The sequence below is a fragment of the Gymnodraco acuticeps genome, unplaced genomic scaffold (assembly GCF_902827175.1).
Source record: "Gymnodraco acuticeps unplaced genomic scaffold, fGymAcu1.1, whole genome shotgun sequence".
NCBI lineage: Eukaryota > Metazoa > Chordata > Actinopteri > Perciformes > Bathydraconidae > Gymnodraco > Gymnodraco acuticeps.
In genome coordinates, this window is record NW_022991565.1 from 120302 (window position 1) to 135853 (window position 15552).

Below are 15552 nucleotides of genomic sequence, written 5' to 3' on the forward strand. Positions count from 1 at the left end.
CATGATGGTGACCCTCTTTGCTTGGTTCATCTTACTGGGGGGCAGCTATGGATATCGGTGCAGTCCACAATCATTGCGCAGTTGAAGGCAGAATTAATTTATTATTGACTCCGAATGAAGCACAACTTCATGTCATACAATACAATGACTTTATTTGTAATTGTGTAAAAAATATGAGCATTGATTAGCAAGCAGGACCTGCAGGAACAGAGAATGGTGATGGATGGAGCTGGGAAGAGAGAAGAATAAAGAAAACAGATCAACTTTATTATCGGATATTAAAAATTCAATTTCAAAACAAGTTGCCGCTCCTACAGTTTTCTAGTATGTAAAGATGATTTCACATGACCTATGCAAAATATCACACTCAATACATGTGTGTCTCTGGGGGGTGCATTGTGCCTTTGATGTATATAAATAATATACCAGAACCAAATACTATTACGTACAGTGGAAATCAGGTTGCCAGAGTAGGTCAGTGTGCATGTTCCTCAACGTCTCAGCAGTTACAGGTGAGGTAAAGAAAATAAAAGAGAAAAAGGTCAGTAACAACACTTTAAAGTAACAACACTTTGAATAATTATCTCTTCTAACAATTTTCTCTCAATAAGCACACAACGACTGTCTTTCCAACAAACAGATTGTCATCACAATGAAACACGTCCAGAAGAATGTCATGCAAAGCTCCATGCCTGCCTTCGACTCTCCCTGAACTGCTTCCTTAGCACCCGGTGGAGGGCGCAGTAGGCTACTCTTCAAATGTTTCACGAAATACTTACCATCATGTTTGGTTACTGTTTAACATTTTGGTTTACTTCATGTAATAAAATAATAACTTCATGGTAAGGCTACTAAAAATGACAAGGCTAAGTAATGTAATGCTAACTAACGTGCTCGCTACTCGTCGCTACTCGTCGCTACTAGCTAGGTAGCTAACTTGACTATGCACATGAACATGCACAACATGTATATTACCTATGATATTACCTGATATGTCTGATCCAGCGACTCCTGGTCCTTTCATCAGACGGGAATCGATAGAAGGAGCAAGTGGTATGATCACTTTTATGACTACAACCTGGTACAAAGCACACAGGCATCTTGTAAAAGTTAATTTATTTTTAGCGATCTATAATTTATTGGAGGGAATAAATCAGTTATGAGATCTTCTTCTTCTTCGCTTTAATTACGAGTTTTATTATAAATCACCGAGCATGCCTGTGACATCACTTACGCGACCCAGAATGGGATTTGGGATTTGTAGTCTTTGTAGTAGCGTATTTTTCATAGTCTTATATTTCAGCAGTTTTAAGACAAAATGTGACTTTTTTGACATGGAAATGATTGTTTAAGATTGACAAAGATTATATGTGTAGTTCGTGGCACAATTCAAACGGGATCAAAAGATACGTGTTCTCTCTCCATTGAATTCAATGTAAATGTTTCGCTTCCGGGGTCCCATGGTCCGGAAGTAGATGGGCGTGACTTCGCCTCTCCATAGTATCGCCATATGATTTCTCCGTGCGCGTTTTCCCTCCTTTGTCCCACTTCGCTTTCCTTACTAACGAGGGCGGGAACCATAGACTATTTTATTATATATAAAGGCGGGAACATAGAAAGGGCACAGAAGAGTAAAACGCGTGTAGTGGAAGACCAGAGAGGTATGGCTGCAGTTTTACGATTATTGTTGTTTATAAACGATGTTTCAAACACATTTATCATTATATTGTTACATATACATGCTCAGTGTTGTGTGTATTGGTCAGCTGCTGTCTGGTTTTCCCGCCATTACTGTTCATATTCAGTGTTTCGGACATATTGTTTACATGTGGACAGAAACTGAATTTACAGCGCTGAGCGAACAATCCTCCGTGTTTGAACCTCTTAAATCGCTGCATAGCAGATTTATTTGGACTGGATTATCCCAGAGTCTAACGATTCTTTATAACACAGTTTCAGATTTGTGAAACCTTAATTCTATTTGTGAAAATAATCCAGTCACAGCTTCAGTAATACCTAATGACTGTTTTAACCGTTATCAGTGGTTTAAATACATTTAGTTAAGTACTACACTTTAGTAATGAATGTGTTCTTTACTAGTGTTGCATGCATACTATTATATATGATACTGATTTGGGCAAAACAAGTACTCTTACTTCAGTTATTTAAAGTATATTTGAATGCAGGATTTCACCTCTAACAAACCATTTTTACACTGTGGTATTGCTACTTTTATTTAGGTTAATCTGAATATACCCCCCCCCCCCTTATTTTCTTCAAGTAATAGTTTATTTTGTTAAATGTAAAAGAGGGGTGTTTAAAACTCATATGACAAGCAAGACTGCTTAATTATTTCCAAACCAAATTCTAAAAACAGTACAATTTAAAAGCTGCAAAACATAGGTTTAAGAAATGTTGTTCTGGAGTGACCTAAACTGTTAATTGATTGTCTCAATAATCTTCAGTACATTAACCGTTTGTAGAGGATAATCAATACTAGCTAGCTTGTGTTATAACAAGGTTTATAGAAACATACATATATTTTCAGTTCTTGAATCACTGTTGTCTAGTTTTCACCATTACCTAAATCAATACTTTTTTCCAATAACCTCTTCAGGATATGTGTATTAAAACATGCTAACATCTTAAATGTACGGCTATATAATCATAAGCTTGAACGTTTGGTGCACTAAATACACACAATCTTCTGTGATAAAGACGCTCATACACATGATATAAGAAAGAAGCGTAGTGCTTGTTGTCCATGTGACTAATCCAACAATATGTCCTTTCTCTATTGGTCAGGTGACACGTTCAGTTTGCCACCATGTCGTCCAATAAGAAGGGCGGCGATGAGCGTTTCCTCCGGGTTCAGAAGGACCCCAGGTTTTGGGAGATGCCCGAGAGAGAACGCAAGATCAAGATCGACAAGCGCTTCCAGTCCATGTTTCACGACAAGCGCTTCACGGAGAAATACACGGTGAACAAGAGAGGCCGACCCATCAACCAAACCTCCACCGAGGACCTGAAGCGCTTCTACAACGTCTCCAGCTCAGAGGACGAAGACGACGATGAGGAGGGTGTGAAGAGCAAGAAGAAGAAAGAAGTGAAGGAGGAGCTGGTGAAGGTGGAGATAGAAGTGAAAGTGGAGAAAGAGGTGAAGGTGGAGAAAGAAGTGAAGGTGGAGATAGAAGTGAAGGAGGAGCTGGTGAAGGTGGAGATAGAAGTGAAAGTGGAGAAAGAAGTGAAGGTGAAGGTGGAGAAAGAAGTGAAGGAGAGCAAAGACGTTAAAGCTGAAGGACCGCCGCCTGAACGAGGGGTCAGAGTCATAGAAGAGGGTGAGTAGATGTCTCTGAGGCTCATATTCACTGATGCAGGCTGAGGAAACGAGCACAGATTCAACATTACAACTTAATTAGTTTAGTTCGTCAGTTAGCTGAGTTTCTTCCCGTTAACTGAGTATGACACATTAATAGGTTGTTACATTTGAACAAGCTCTGAGACACAGTTCCGTGACGAAAAAAACCTGTATCCCCGCTAACGGGGGCTGCAGGGTTTATCTGCTTAAACATGACAATAGCGCCAAAATAAACTACACATTATCATATTCATGCTATACATAACTAAGCACAAGAAGAGGCTGCGAAGCTAAAGTCAAGAAGAGCAACTTACTCGTTTGATGCGATGACAGAACTAACGTTCACAGGAAGTGAAGCTATGATGCGTTCAAACGCCTCTTGTAAAATACAGTCTTTCGCCCAAAACTTCCAATAACTGCTTCAAAAATCTGCCTTCATATAAACTCAAGGAACTATTGCATTTTCATTAATAAATTGCTTTGACATTTTATTTTTATTAACGTCAGTATTTCTTTTTGATTCGTTGTAAACTGCTCAGGGCTGGTAAAGGTCTATAGATTTGAATAGTAGTTTGAAAAAAAAACAGTTTTAATAGCCGTTTTTGATTGGCTTTTTTTAATACTTGTGTCTGGCTGGCTGATGTGCTCGATTTGAAAATGATGCAGTATTTAAACAGGACTTGCATCTTCTGCCTCTTATTCTGCATGAAGACAAGAGCGACAGAGAAAAAATGGATTCCTATGGTAAATGGCCGAATTTAGATTAATGCTACTTGTTATTCATTCATTGTGTGCTTGCTTTAGCGCTGCCTGTTAGAATATGATTGAATTTATTAAACTAATGGTTGAAAATGATCTTTTCAGATGAACTTGTGCGTTACACTGCAGCAGAGAAGACCTTCGCTGTGAGAAAAGGTAGGCTGCTTTAATATTGTTTAAGTTAGAAGTAACACACTTAGCTATTCTATCTACCTCTGGAACTAGCTAAACTAATTATAAATATGTTTATTCTTCACTGTCGGCTCACTCATTACTCTGGATCAGCCAGCTGCATGAGATACTGACTTGCTGTCAGGAGAGAGGAAAACACAGGCTCCATTTATTATCCAAAGTTACTGTACACTTTTGAATCATGTAGTTAATCTAGCATAATTAGATTGTTTAATATAGAGTCGTTATCAATTTCTTTTAAAACTCTATAAATGCCATAGAAGACGTTTGACCTGCACTTTTTTCTCATTTTGTCGATGTTAACCGGCTACAAAACATTTCTAAGGGAAGCTCTGGTTTTGTGTGTACACTATTTAGTAACGGTTGTTCTGTGTTTGTAGGGCTCCCAGTGTACTTGCTCACAGCCTCCATATGCCAGGGTGTTGAAGAGCAGATACCACACCTGACTGCTGCATATGTCCACCCAGACACATTCCTCGCGCGGAGCCTGGAGCAGCACGCCTGGAAATTTGATCGGGTGACCGGGGAGGCGCTGGTGGTCGTGCACATCGGAACCGATGATGTGGCCTCCGGACTGTCCCCAGCAGCCATCGTGGGACAAATGGAGGCCCTCATTGACCGGATCCAGCACGGCCATGCAGAGCCTCTCTATGTGGCCGTCTGCTCTATCCTCCCCCGGCTGGTGGACAACCAAAGGACGATGGGTACGGTGCGGGACACCAACCGCAGGTTCCACGAATTGTGTCGGAGGAAGAAGGACACAATTCACCTTCCTACCGGAAAACTGTTTCTCCATCACAGACAGATTATTCAAAATTATTTTGCTGGGGATGGAGTCCACCTAAATGTGGAGGGGAAAAAAGTCCTCTTTAATTATTTAAAGACATTTCTTTGGCATTTTTGTAAGCATTCATAGAATGTTTACAAAAATGCCAAAGACATGTCTTTCTCACAGACAGACAGACAGACAGACAGACAGACAGACAGACAGACAGAGAGACAGACATACACTGCGTTACTGTTAATTATTTGATTTTTATAAATGTTAATAAAAATGTGTTGCAATACTAGTATTATATTGTGCTTTCTAATATATTAACTGGGTCCATTTGGAAGAGTTTTAGACATTAATTTGTTACACACACCTACACACACTGTACAACACACACCTATGCATGGTCCTGTTGAAATAAATACATAATAATAATCATTATAAATAATAATAATATAGAGATAGGAAATTACTGACAGGGAACCCTCTGAATCAGACTACGAGTGGCTGACTGCATCCACTCAGAGTGTCCGATTCAGAAACGTGACTCTTTCACCCTTTACGTCACAAACAAAGATGGTGGATGAGATTAGATCTATAAAACACATGGAACGATAATCAATGGGCCACAATGAAGGAGAGACTTTCTGCATCTTTTAAAACTTTACGCACAAACGTTTCACCTAAATAATGAAATGCCTCCAATGCAAATGTTAATACGGTTGTTTATTGCCGTTTCTGAAGTTTAAGAGGAAAAACAAAACAAAAAACACTATTGGACAGTAGGTGGCGGTTTGCACATTGAAGTTGTTTTGAACGAAGAAGAACAGGGAGAGAGAGGAGCTTACTTGTTCCTTACCTCTCTAGCAATAGAGAGGCGAAGTCCCTCCCCTTCCGGTGGGACTCAGACCTTATTTCGGAAAAAGTTTGTATTGATGGCAGAGATTATCAACTGTTCAGCGCAGACTACAAGCCGGAATGAAAGGATCAAAATAATTGTCAAATCAGCTGAAAAGTACCTTGATGTGAAAGGGATGCACTGGGAAAATGTGAAAGATATCCTAAATGATGACGTCCAATAACCTCAGACATGGACTGGATCATCCTGATGGTGTTAATTGTACTGCAGTGGAATGCTAGAAGTTTAATTGCAAATGGACAAGAGTTCAAAAAATATATTGACAACCTGGGAGAGAAACCTAATGTACTTTGTATTCAGGAAACATGGCTGAAACCACAACTGGATTTTATTGTGAAGGGATATACTGCAGTTAGAAGAGATAGGGACTCTGGCAGAGGGGGAGGAGTTGCAACATTCATACAGAGTGGTATAAATTATAAAGTTATGCATGTAAGTACAGATCATGAAGCAATAGTTATAAGGGTATGGAATGATAGAGGACCTATAGATATAGTAAATTATTATAATCCATGTGGGAAATTAGATCAAAGTATATTAGAGGATGCTTGGGGGTACACTGCAAGACAAAGTAATATGGTGTGGGGATTTTAATTCACATAACTCGCTCAACCCGGTATCACGGCAAGACGTGAACATGTGACGATTTACCATGCTGGGAGACGTGAAGATGTCACGATTTCGTCCCCTTCAAACGTGACAGCTACACGGTATTGTTAACCCATGATAACCAGTGGAGAAATAACCGGAAATACCAAGCAAATGCTACCCCGACGTAATGATTTATTTTTTAATAGTCACACTCGATTACGGCGATTTTCTTGTTGCCCCAGCTGGTCGACACCTCTTTTAGCAGAAACAAAGGCTACATTAATGTATTAAATCGATGTTAATCCGTGCGTGTGGATGTGGAATTAACGGACGTGACGTTTTGCGATTGAGTTGCCAAGCAACAGCTTCGGTTCATGTTCATTTACAAACTATTCAACTACAACCGTAGTTATATTTAAAAACATGTTAGAAGGCCTCACGAAATACTTTAATGCACATTAAAATGTAAATGTGAAGGAATGTGTGTATAACAAAATACATCGGTCATTAAACGAAACCGGAAACAGACGTAGGCAAGATCCTCAGCTCGATGATTGGATGGTTATCCGCAATGCATGCTGGGATTTGGTGTTTATGTGATGTGAAATCTGAAAACGTTTTTTAAAAATACAATAATACTTTATTCCGAGTGTGCTTGCTTTTCTCTTTGAAAGTCATCACATAACGGCATTGTAATACACGGTTCGGCTGCATTAAATATTACATATCTGCCGTAATTCTCTATTTATAGAGCCCTGCTGAGAAGACTTCTAGACAAACAGGAGAACTGCCGCCAAAACTGAAGATGTGACGTGGGCTCTAACTCTAGGGCTCTGGGTGGCGGTATGCACCTTTTAAGTTGTTTGCAATCCGCCAAAATCCGAGAGAAGAAGAGGTAGAAGAAGAGGTGAGTGGATTAAACACCTGCAGAGGTTTCATTAAGTGTATTTACACCTGTTAGCTTAGCTTACAGTTAATCACGAATCAGAAGTTATCTTATTTAACACAACAGCTGTAATCTTAGAAGAAAGAAACTCACAAAAAAACTTGAAATGTGCGCCAACATCGGCTAACAGCTAAAGTCTAAAAGCTATCGGCTAACAGCTATTGACTAACAGCCAAAGTTATTATTTCAGTTCGGCTCTGGGTGAGTAACAGTTTATTTGTAATGCTCAGCTGACTTTATGTTAGTAATTTATTACACCAGTTGTCTTTAAGACAGTTTGAGTTGTTGGGTTGGTGCTCTTTACCATAGATATGGTTTTAAATATATGCTAACTTGCTTATTAGCATCGCCATTCACCGTGACGTTGCATTTTTCCCATTGAAATGAATGGGGTTCTTCAGTTAGCAGCTAACGCTAAGCGACGGTTTAGCTCATTAGATAAATAGATATACTTTATTTAACAGGGATGCAAACTTGTCACCTTTCGGCGAAATTCGCCGTTTTGAATCCAAAATAGGTCGTTTGTGTGATTCATGTAGATCTGCAATAAAAATATTTTTGGGGTATGGGGCGGTCTGGGACCCGGAGTAATCTGCGGCCGCGAGCTGTTATGTGCCAGCATGACACGCATGGTGTTCTTTTTTATATATTATAATGAAGCGCGAGTTGTGTGCTCGAGTCTTCCTGCCTGTCGGCTCTGCTCATCGATGTATAATAAGGCTGCTGCTCCGCGATGAGGGTTTAGCTTCAGCAGCTACATTACCTACGGGCAGGGCCGGACTGGGACAATAAGTCAGGCCGGGAATTATACACCCAGCCAGGCCACTACCAGTTTTCTTTTGTGCCATTTTTCTGGATTTAGTTGTCAATATTTACAGCGTTGCTGCCCATAGTGATAGCCCTAAACTTTAAATCTACTACCCCAGAATAAACATGGACATGGGTTACTAATTTAAAAAAAAGTGCAAATCTATTTAGGAACCTATCCATGTGAACATATTTTAGGTTGAGGTGGACCTCAAATCCTCTAGGGGGGTCAGGGGGCATGCTCCCCCGGTAAGAGGTTTAAATGTTGGACTTAAATGCATCAATCTGGTGCAAATAAAGAGACTACACCCATATGAAACAGAACTGTATACATTTAAATAATCATAAATTCATAAGAACATGGCCATAACCAATAACATACCATATCCAATATGAAAAAACATTGAAACTTGTTTATTTATTTGTTTTTGGTTCATTTATAGTTGTGAGCGTGTCTAGGCTCCTGAATCAGCCTCACCTGTCTCCCTCCTCTCCCCCTGCTCCTCTTTGAGGCAGCAGCAAAGACTAGTTTTAGCTCTCACCATGTTTTTAAAGTTTATATTGACTTTTTTCACCTAGTTTTATTATTCATCCATATTTTACTAATCACTCCCCCTTCAAATGGAAATATATGTTTACATAAATGGTGACCAAACCGTTTGAGACCCACAGAGAACTTAGACTAAGTTAACTAAACACTTTACCTCACCTGAGGCTGAGCTGTAGTTATCAGTCTCTCAGTCTGACAGGAGAGGACTCTCCTCCACCTTGTTGACAGCTCATGATATCCGTTAGCGCAGCTAGCTAGCACCAGATGCTAACAACAACCAGTGCTTGAATTGGAATGAAAAAGGTGCCAGTACTCTAAAATCAGCAACTTTTTCAAGTCAATTTTATATATACAGCCCACAAACAAGAATTTGGCTACTATAATGCTGGTGGGTTTGTCTCTTTACTACTGTATATTTTAGAAAGGTTCACTGTACTTAACATTTTTTATGATAGGCAGCGGATATGGCTAAAGCTCAGTAAGGTCAATATTAACTGAAAATATAGCAATCAAAGTCTAGATCTTCTGCTGAAGACACATGAAGCAGAGACCTTTCAGGTGAGAGCCCCTCTGGTGGTGTTCAACATTAATGACAAGGAAACAAAGCTCTGGTCAGAAGCATTTTTTATAAAAAGCTTTAACAAAATTAAGTATTTCTGTACATTTTGAATGCAATCTAACTTTCCAACTCAGAAAACGAATAACGAAAAAGTGCCAAAAGTCTTCTCACATGGCTGAGCCATGGTAAAGAGTTACATTGAACACCAAGCTGATCAGATAACTCCCTGGTTGGTCTGAAGTCCTTCTATCTCCAGGATCTGTACAAATCGGCACATTATGCCAAAAGTCTTCTCACTGGGTGAGCTGCTTTGCAATATACTTCACATTGTTAGAAAAGGCTCCAGAAGGCCTTGGGGACATCAGTATCAGGGGCTGGAGCTGGACAGGCTCTTTCATCAGCACTTCTCCTTCCCTTTGCCAGCCAGGACCTCACATACTGTTCCGGATTGAACTGTCCTAGTGATGGTCCATTACATTTAATGAAAACCAGGCTGGACAGTCGGCTGACAGAGAGAGCATTCCTTTTTGCAGTAAGGATATCGTTCATGCAGCTGAATGCCCGCTCACACTCACTAGTGGAGACAGCGATGGTTCGGACTGCTTTCAGTAGAGGCTCCATGGCAGCAGGTGTACGGGATGCCCTGGTTTCCTTGTATTCGCGAAAGCCCTGAACAGTCTCTCTTCTGTCCACTTTCAGCACTTCGCACAAACGTAGCACCTCTACGTCCCCATACTGTACGTCTAACTCCTCTTCAGGCCAACTTCCAGGATGGATAACTTTCATGTCCTGGATTAGCTGATTGTCCCGGGCCTCCCGGCCATGTAATGGGATTTCTCTTGTGCTGACATGAGAGGAGGTTGTGGAAGTCATTCTGTGTCTCAGATTCTCTACAATACTGCGGAAAAACTGACCTGCATGAATCTGTACAAGCCTGCCATTCTCACGCAGGGCAACACCCTTGAAGGACTTCTCAGCTAGAGCTGTATGAACTGTAGTCATGTGTGGGCCAGGCATGGTGACCATGGATTCAAAAACTCGTATTTCTCGAGTTAAGAGCCTATCTGCTGTAGGCAGTGTCATCTCTCTTTTTTGGAGTTGCCGAGAGAGGTCGCTGAGCTCTGTGAGCGCATCGTACATCAGTCCCAGATTGCTGACAAACGTTGCAGATGTGAGCACATCATCCAGGCCCTTGTACTTTGCTCTGTCTCTGGAATCCCTGCTCGTGTCGTTTGCAGCATTTGTGAAGTGATCATGAAGCACTCGGTAGTTTTCCCAGACTGCTCTGACGCTCCTTTCACTTGAAGCCACCCAGCGGATGGACAAAACACGCCCTATCACCAGGAGATGCTGTCCGACTGCTTGCGCACACTGCGCTAACTGCCTCTGATTTTTGGGGGAGGCATGGAACAAGGAATAGAGTTTGTCAAAAAAGATCTGGAAATGATTGAGCCCTGAGACCTCCTTGACCACATCCCCAACTGCCAGCTCTAGACGATGATTGGAGCAGTGCCACACAAACAGGCTTGGGAATTTACTACACAACTGGGTAGCAACGCCTGTTCTCTTCCCTAGCATGACTGAAGCCCCATCACATGCAAAAGAAACGAAACACTGACCTAAAAAGTCCTCGTTAAAATCTCTTCCAAGACACTCCATTAACGCCTTTGTGATGTCATCAGCCGTTGTTCCATCCAACTCGATCAGCTCCCAAAAAAACGTTTCGGGCTCAGCATCAGCTAATGCTGAGCGTAGACACACAACAAGCACCGTTTTACCACTAATAGTGGTAGATTCATCGACCAAAACACAGAGTTTTCTTTGGTTTTCTGTAATGTCTTTTGCCATTTTTTTCTTCAGCTCATGAGCTATGTGGTCGATGATTTCGCCACAGGTTTTATTGGAGTGCAAAACCCTGCCCACGTTCAGCCCATTCAGTTTCTGTACATTCAAATCAATTGGCATGTCTGTGAATGGCCGGCTATGTTTGCCAATTTTATATGCCGTTCGAAAAACTCTGATAGTGGTGTCTAATTCAGATTTATGCATTGACTGCACTTGATGTTGAATAGTTTCACGTGAAGCAGATGTAAGGATGTCAGCAGCTTTTACATGGGCTTGTGATTCTTTATGTTCTTTGATTTTTTTTCTCAGGCTAGCTTGTTGTTTGCCCTTGTCAACACCGAAATGAGACACTGCACACTCACCCCATTCAGTTGACAGTTTCAGTCCTTGTCCAGTGTGTATTCCCAAAGATTTGACATCTCTGCATATCCGACATCCTAGCTTCTTATCTTTAAGAAGGAGCCATGCATTGGTCTTGCAAAAATATTGCACCTGGTCCGTTGTCCAGCAGTCAGGTGCATCGCTTTGCCCGGTGTTGGTGGTGGCAGTTGCGCCAGCAGCAGCTAACGTTAGAGGCTCTGGAGGAGGCGGCGGAGCTAGTGCTAATGCTAATGCACTAGAACTTGGAGCAGGAGGATCAACCAAAGAAAGTTCCCCATCAGACACAATTTCCAACACAGGCACAGCATTATCTGTATTTGAAGTTTCTTCCGGCGACAACCGCTGTCTTTTTGCACTTTTATTAATCCACGCTAACATTTTAGAAATGCTAATTTGTGACGTGACTTGCTTTCCTTCTCTCGGGGGCGTGCCTGCTCTGTTCTATCACTCTACATAGCCACCCACTGGGTGGGAGTTGCACTGCATAAACACAACACACGTGCATCTAGGTATGTAAATTGTAAAGCATTAAAACATGGTTTTACTAACAGTTTTCAGTATGTTGTTACTTCGGCATTATTATTATTATTATTATTATTATTTTGAAACGTGTATTACTATTAAATCACGGTCAAATAGGTTAATTTTGACATAGTCGTTTCCACCACAGTATTTACATGGAGAAGATAAGCCCCGCCCCCTCTCCAGCACGTTCTGTTTGAATGACAGGAGTAAACAGCTGACAGCCGCTGTGAAACTCCAGCGGTTAGAGCGATGAGAATGTCCGTTCGGCACCTCATGACGCTACTGAGTACCGGGCGGCTGAATATGGATGTATAATAAGAACGGCGGGAGAGTGTTGAGTACTGGCACGGTGCATGAGTACCGGAGTACCGCCAGCATGCCGGTACTGAGCAAGAAGTGCCGGTACTCCATGGGTCAGAACCAGAAGTGCCGGTACTGCGTACCGGTGAGTACCGGCCCAATTCCAGCACTGACAACAACAATACACGTAACCGGGGCGCGCGCTTTCTCTCTCGCTCGCTCGTGACACACATACACACACCCTCCCGAGCTTGAATGACACACAGAGACCAATCGAGGGCTTTAGTGTATGATCTGTATGAAAGTGGCCATGTCGGCAGGCCACATCATGTAGACAGCCAGTCACCCTCTGTGAGGCAGAGTCAGACCCACATTTGCGCAGCGTTGTGTTCACAATACATACATACAAAAAATAATCCTCAGGCCAGCAGGCCACTTAACAGGCCAGGCCATCGGGAAACCTCCCGGTCCTCCCGATGGCCAGTCCGGGCCTGCCTACGGGTGCGTTCGTTAATATTAACTGTGTGGTCCGGAGTCACAGTGGCACAGACTGGACCGCTGGTGAACAGCGGTTAGAACAGGGCGTTCAGGTGTTCAGAGCAGAGCTCCCTGTCGGAGCGGCAGAGCGTGATGTGCACTGACAAATGTTTCTGTCACAATATTATTTAAGGAATCGTTGAGCTAGCTAACTAGCATACATTGTCACTATCTGCTAACGTTAGCTTTAGCCTTCGTTTTCTAATAGTTTTTTTCATAGGCTATAAACGGAGGTGGTATAGGTCTTGTACTTGAGTAAAAGTAGAAGCACTCAGATCTTGTACTTGAGTAAAAGTAGAAGTACTCAGATCTTGTACTAGAGTAAAAGTAGAAGTACTTAGGTTGGAGGAATACTATGTTACAGTAAAAGTACTGCATTCAAAATGTTCCTCAAGTAAAAGTAGAAAAGTATTCTCATCAAAATATAGTGAAAGTAGCGACAGTAAAAGTAGTCATTGTGCAGATTGGTCCATTTCAGAATAATATATATGATATGTTTTATAATGATTGATCATGAAAGTGTTCTCAAAGCTGGTAAAGGTGCAGCTAGTTTGAATGGCTTTGTATACTGCAGGGTAGCTGGTGGATTTACTCCAGGTGGATCTAAAGTCTGATTTAACACTTGATTATATTTCACATCATTCATCCAGATCTGTAAAGTAACTAAAGTTATTAAATACGTGTAGAGGAGTAGAAGTACACCATGTACCTCTGAACTGTAGTTGAGTAGAAGAACAAATTAGCAAAACATTGAAATACTTAAATAAAGTACAAGTATCTCAAAATTGTACCCAAGTATAGTACTTGTTGAGTTTATGAACTTAGTTACTTTACACCAGTGGCTATACAGATAGAAAGACTAAGCCTTGCACAGAGGCATGAAAATACATTTTCAAAATGCTCAACAGTGCTGCCAAAATTATAAACTGACTGCTACACAATTAAAATAAATGCTTTTATATATTTCTATTAGATGTGACTCTTTGGCGTTTCTGTTATTATTACCACTGCTGCTTTAGTTGTTCTGACTGCTAAAATCATCTGTTATTCCTCATTTTAAAGCCGATATTCCGTGGGGTCGGGGGCTCGGGTCCTTGTCAACTTTTTCATACCTGATGAGTTTGCATCCCTGACTTAAATAATGATTTATCTTAAACTTGGAAATGATTGTGTCACAGCAGAAGTGTTTTCAGGCATTAGACAAGTTAAACATATTTAAAAGATGCAATAAGATATAATAAAAATGAAGCATTAGCAGCAAGTTTACACACAGGACACATATCACTAGAGCAGGGGTCGGCAACAGGCGGACCCAGACGCCGACCTACCCGGACCTATAATCGATACATTAATAGGGGATTTCAATTTTGACACACACAGTGTTTGACCAAACATTCCCTCTCAAGTCAGAACTGAGGTCACGAAAAATAAGTCCAATATGATCAGTCGACCAGGATTAAAACTAAAGCAGGGCAGGCTAACCAATGAGCACCTGCATGTGTATGAGAATGGCCCTGACATAATTTCAGCCCAGATTTACAAACTCCTGGCAGGACAAGCTCCAGCTCAATTCTCGCACTGAATAAAAAAAGGTAGTGGGGGACTGCAATATAAGAGAGAAAGAGAATCTTTAAAACTGTTCAATTGTTATGATGTGTAAAGACTGATATTGTTCTATAATCGGCTGAAACTGTTAAGTCATGACGTGAAACGGTTAACAAAGAAAAAGGGAAACTCAAGCTGCTGCTACACTTTATTTGACTTATCTAAAATTAAGCACTTTTAAGATGCACATATTTTCAAAAGCTATTTTATTTATTTTCTCTATTTTATTTTTAAATGCAGCCCGAGAGGAACATTACACATATCCACAGTATTTACTGTATATCTGTAGAGTTCAATGTTAATTTACAATAAATATTGTTATTTTTGAATTATAATTTCTTTATTTGATTGGCAGTCAGTTGCTGATTACATGCAGACGTTGATAAAGCTACAGGCTAATTCAATATATATCACACTAATTCATAAAGCAAGTTAGACATTTTGAAGTTCCGTACTTTGCACGGGGACATTTTCTCTAACTGGACCTCGTTGAATTGTAGTTACCCCTGCACTAGAGTATCTAAAGAATACACAATATGCAGAAAATACTGTATACATGGAGTACATTAAACAGTCTCACTAGCTAATGTTTGCTTTTCTGTGTTAACTCAGTAATAGTTATTGACACAGATAGCGTTATAACTAGGGATGGGTATCGTTTGAAATTTATCGATTCCGATTCCGGTTCTGCTTATCAATTCCGGTTCTTATCGATTCCCCGTTTCGATTCCAAAATTGTAAAAGAAAGAGGTCAAACGTTTAGATAACAAAAATCTTTATTCTTTTCAGCTTTAACTGAAATTGTTACAAATAAAAAATATACATGCAATACAAATGTATTGCACAATAGCTGTGCTTTATTTTAACTGAGCTATGCCTGTGGCAAGCTATTAACACTGTGCCCAA

At 40.8% G+C, this 15552-nt stretch overlaps 1 protein-coding gene and 1 pseudogene across 4 annotated transcripts; both read left to right on the forward strand.

Annotated features, from left to right (window-relative positions):
* LOC117533570 overlaps positions 1-15552 on the forward strand; it is a 60837-nt pseudogene that overhangs the window by 35554 nt on the left and 9731 nt on the right.
* On the forward strand, positions 1605-5379 carry LOC117533560. 4 transcript variants are annotated; one of them, XM_034197380.1, is made up of 5 exons: positions 1605-1661; positions 2806-3181; positions 3215-3338; positions 4223-4273; positions 4690-5379. In XM_034197380.1, exons 2-5 carry the CDS (start codon positions 2828-2830, stop codon positions 5223-5225), a joined length of 1065 nt encoding a protein of 354 aa, XP_034053271.1. In that variant the 5' UTR covers positions 1605-1661; positions 2806-2827; the 3' UTR covers positions 5226-5379. The 4 variants fall into 4 exon arrangements, with proteins under 4 accessions (XP_034053271.1, XP_034053272.1, XP_034053273.1 ...); XM_034197381.1 differs by having other exon boundaries at positions 2806-3121; positions 3158-3338; XM_034197382.1 differs by having other exon boundaries at positions 2806-3121; positions 3182-3338.

Excerpts from the sequence above, each read along its gene's own strand:
- LOC117533560 (XM_034197379.1), top strand. The coding sequence starts at position 2,828 with ATGTCGTCCAATAAGAAGGGCGGCGATGAGCGTTTCCTCCGGGTTCAG. Across the intron at positions 3,339-4,222 it reads GGTCAGAGTCATAGAAGAGG|ATGAACTTGTGCGTTACACT; the intron begins GTGAGTAGATGT and ends TGATCTTTTCAG. Across the intron at positions 4,274-4,689 it reads GACCTTCGCTGTGAGAAAAG|GGCTCCCAGTGTACTTGCTC; the intron begins GTAGGCTGCTTT and ends CTGTGTTTGTAG.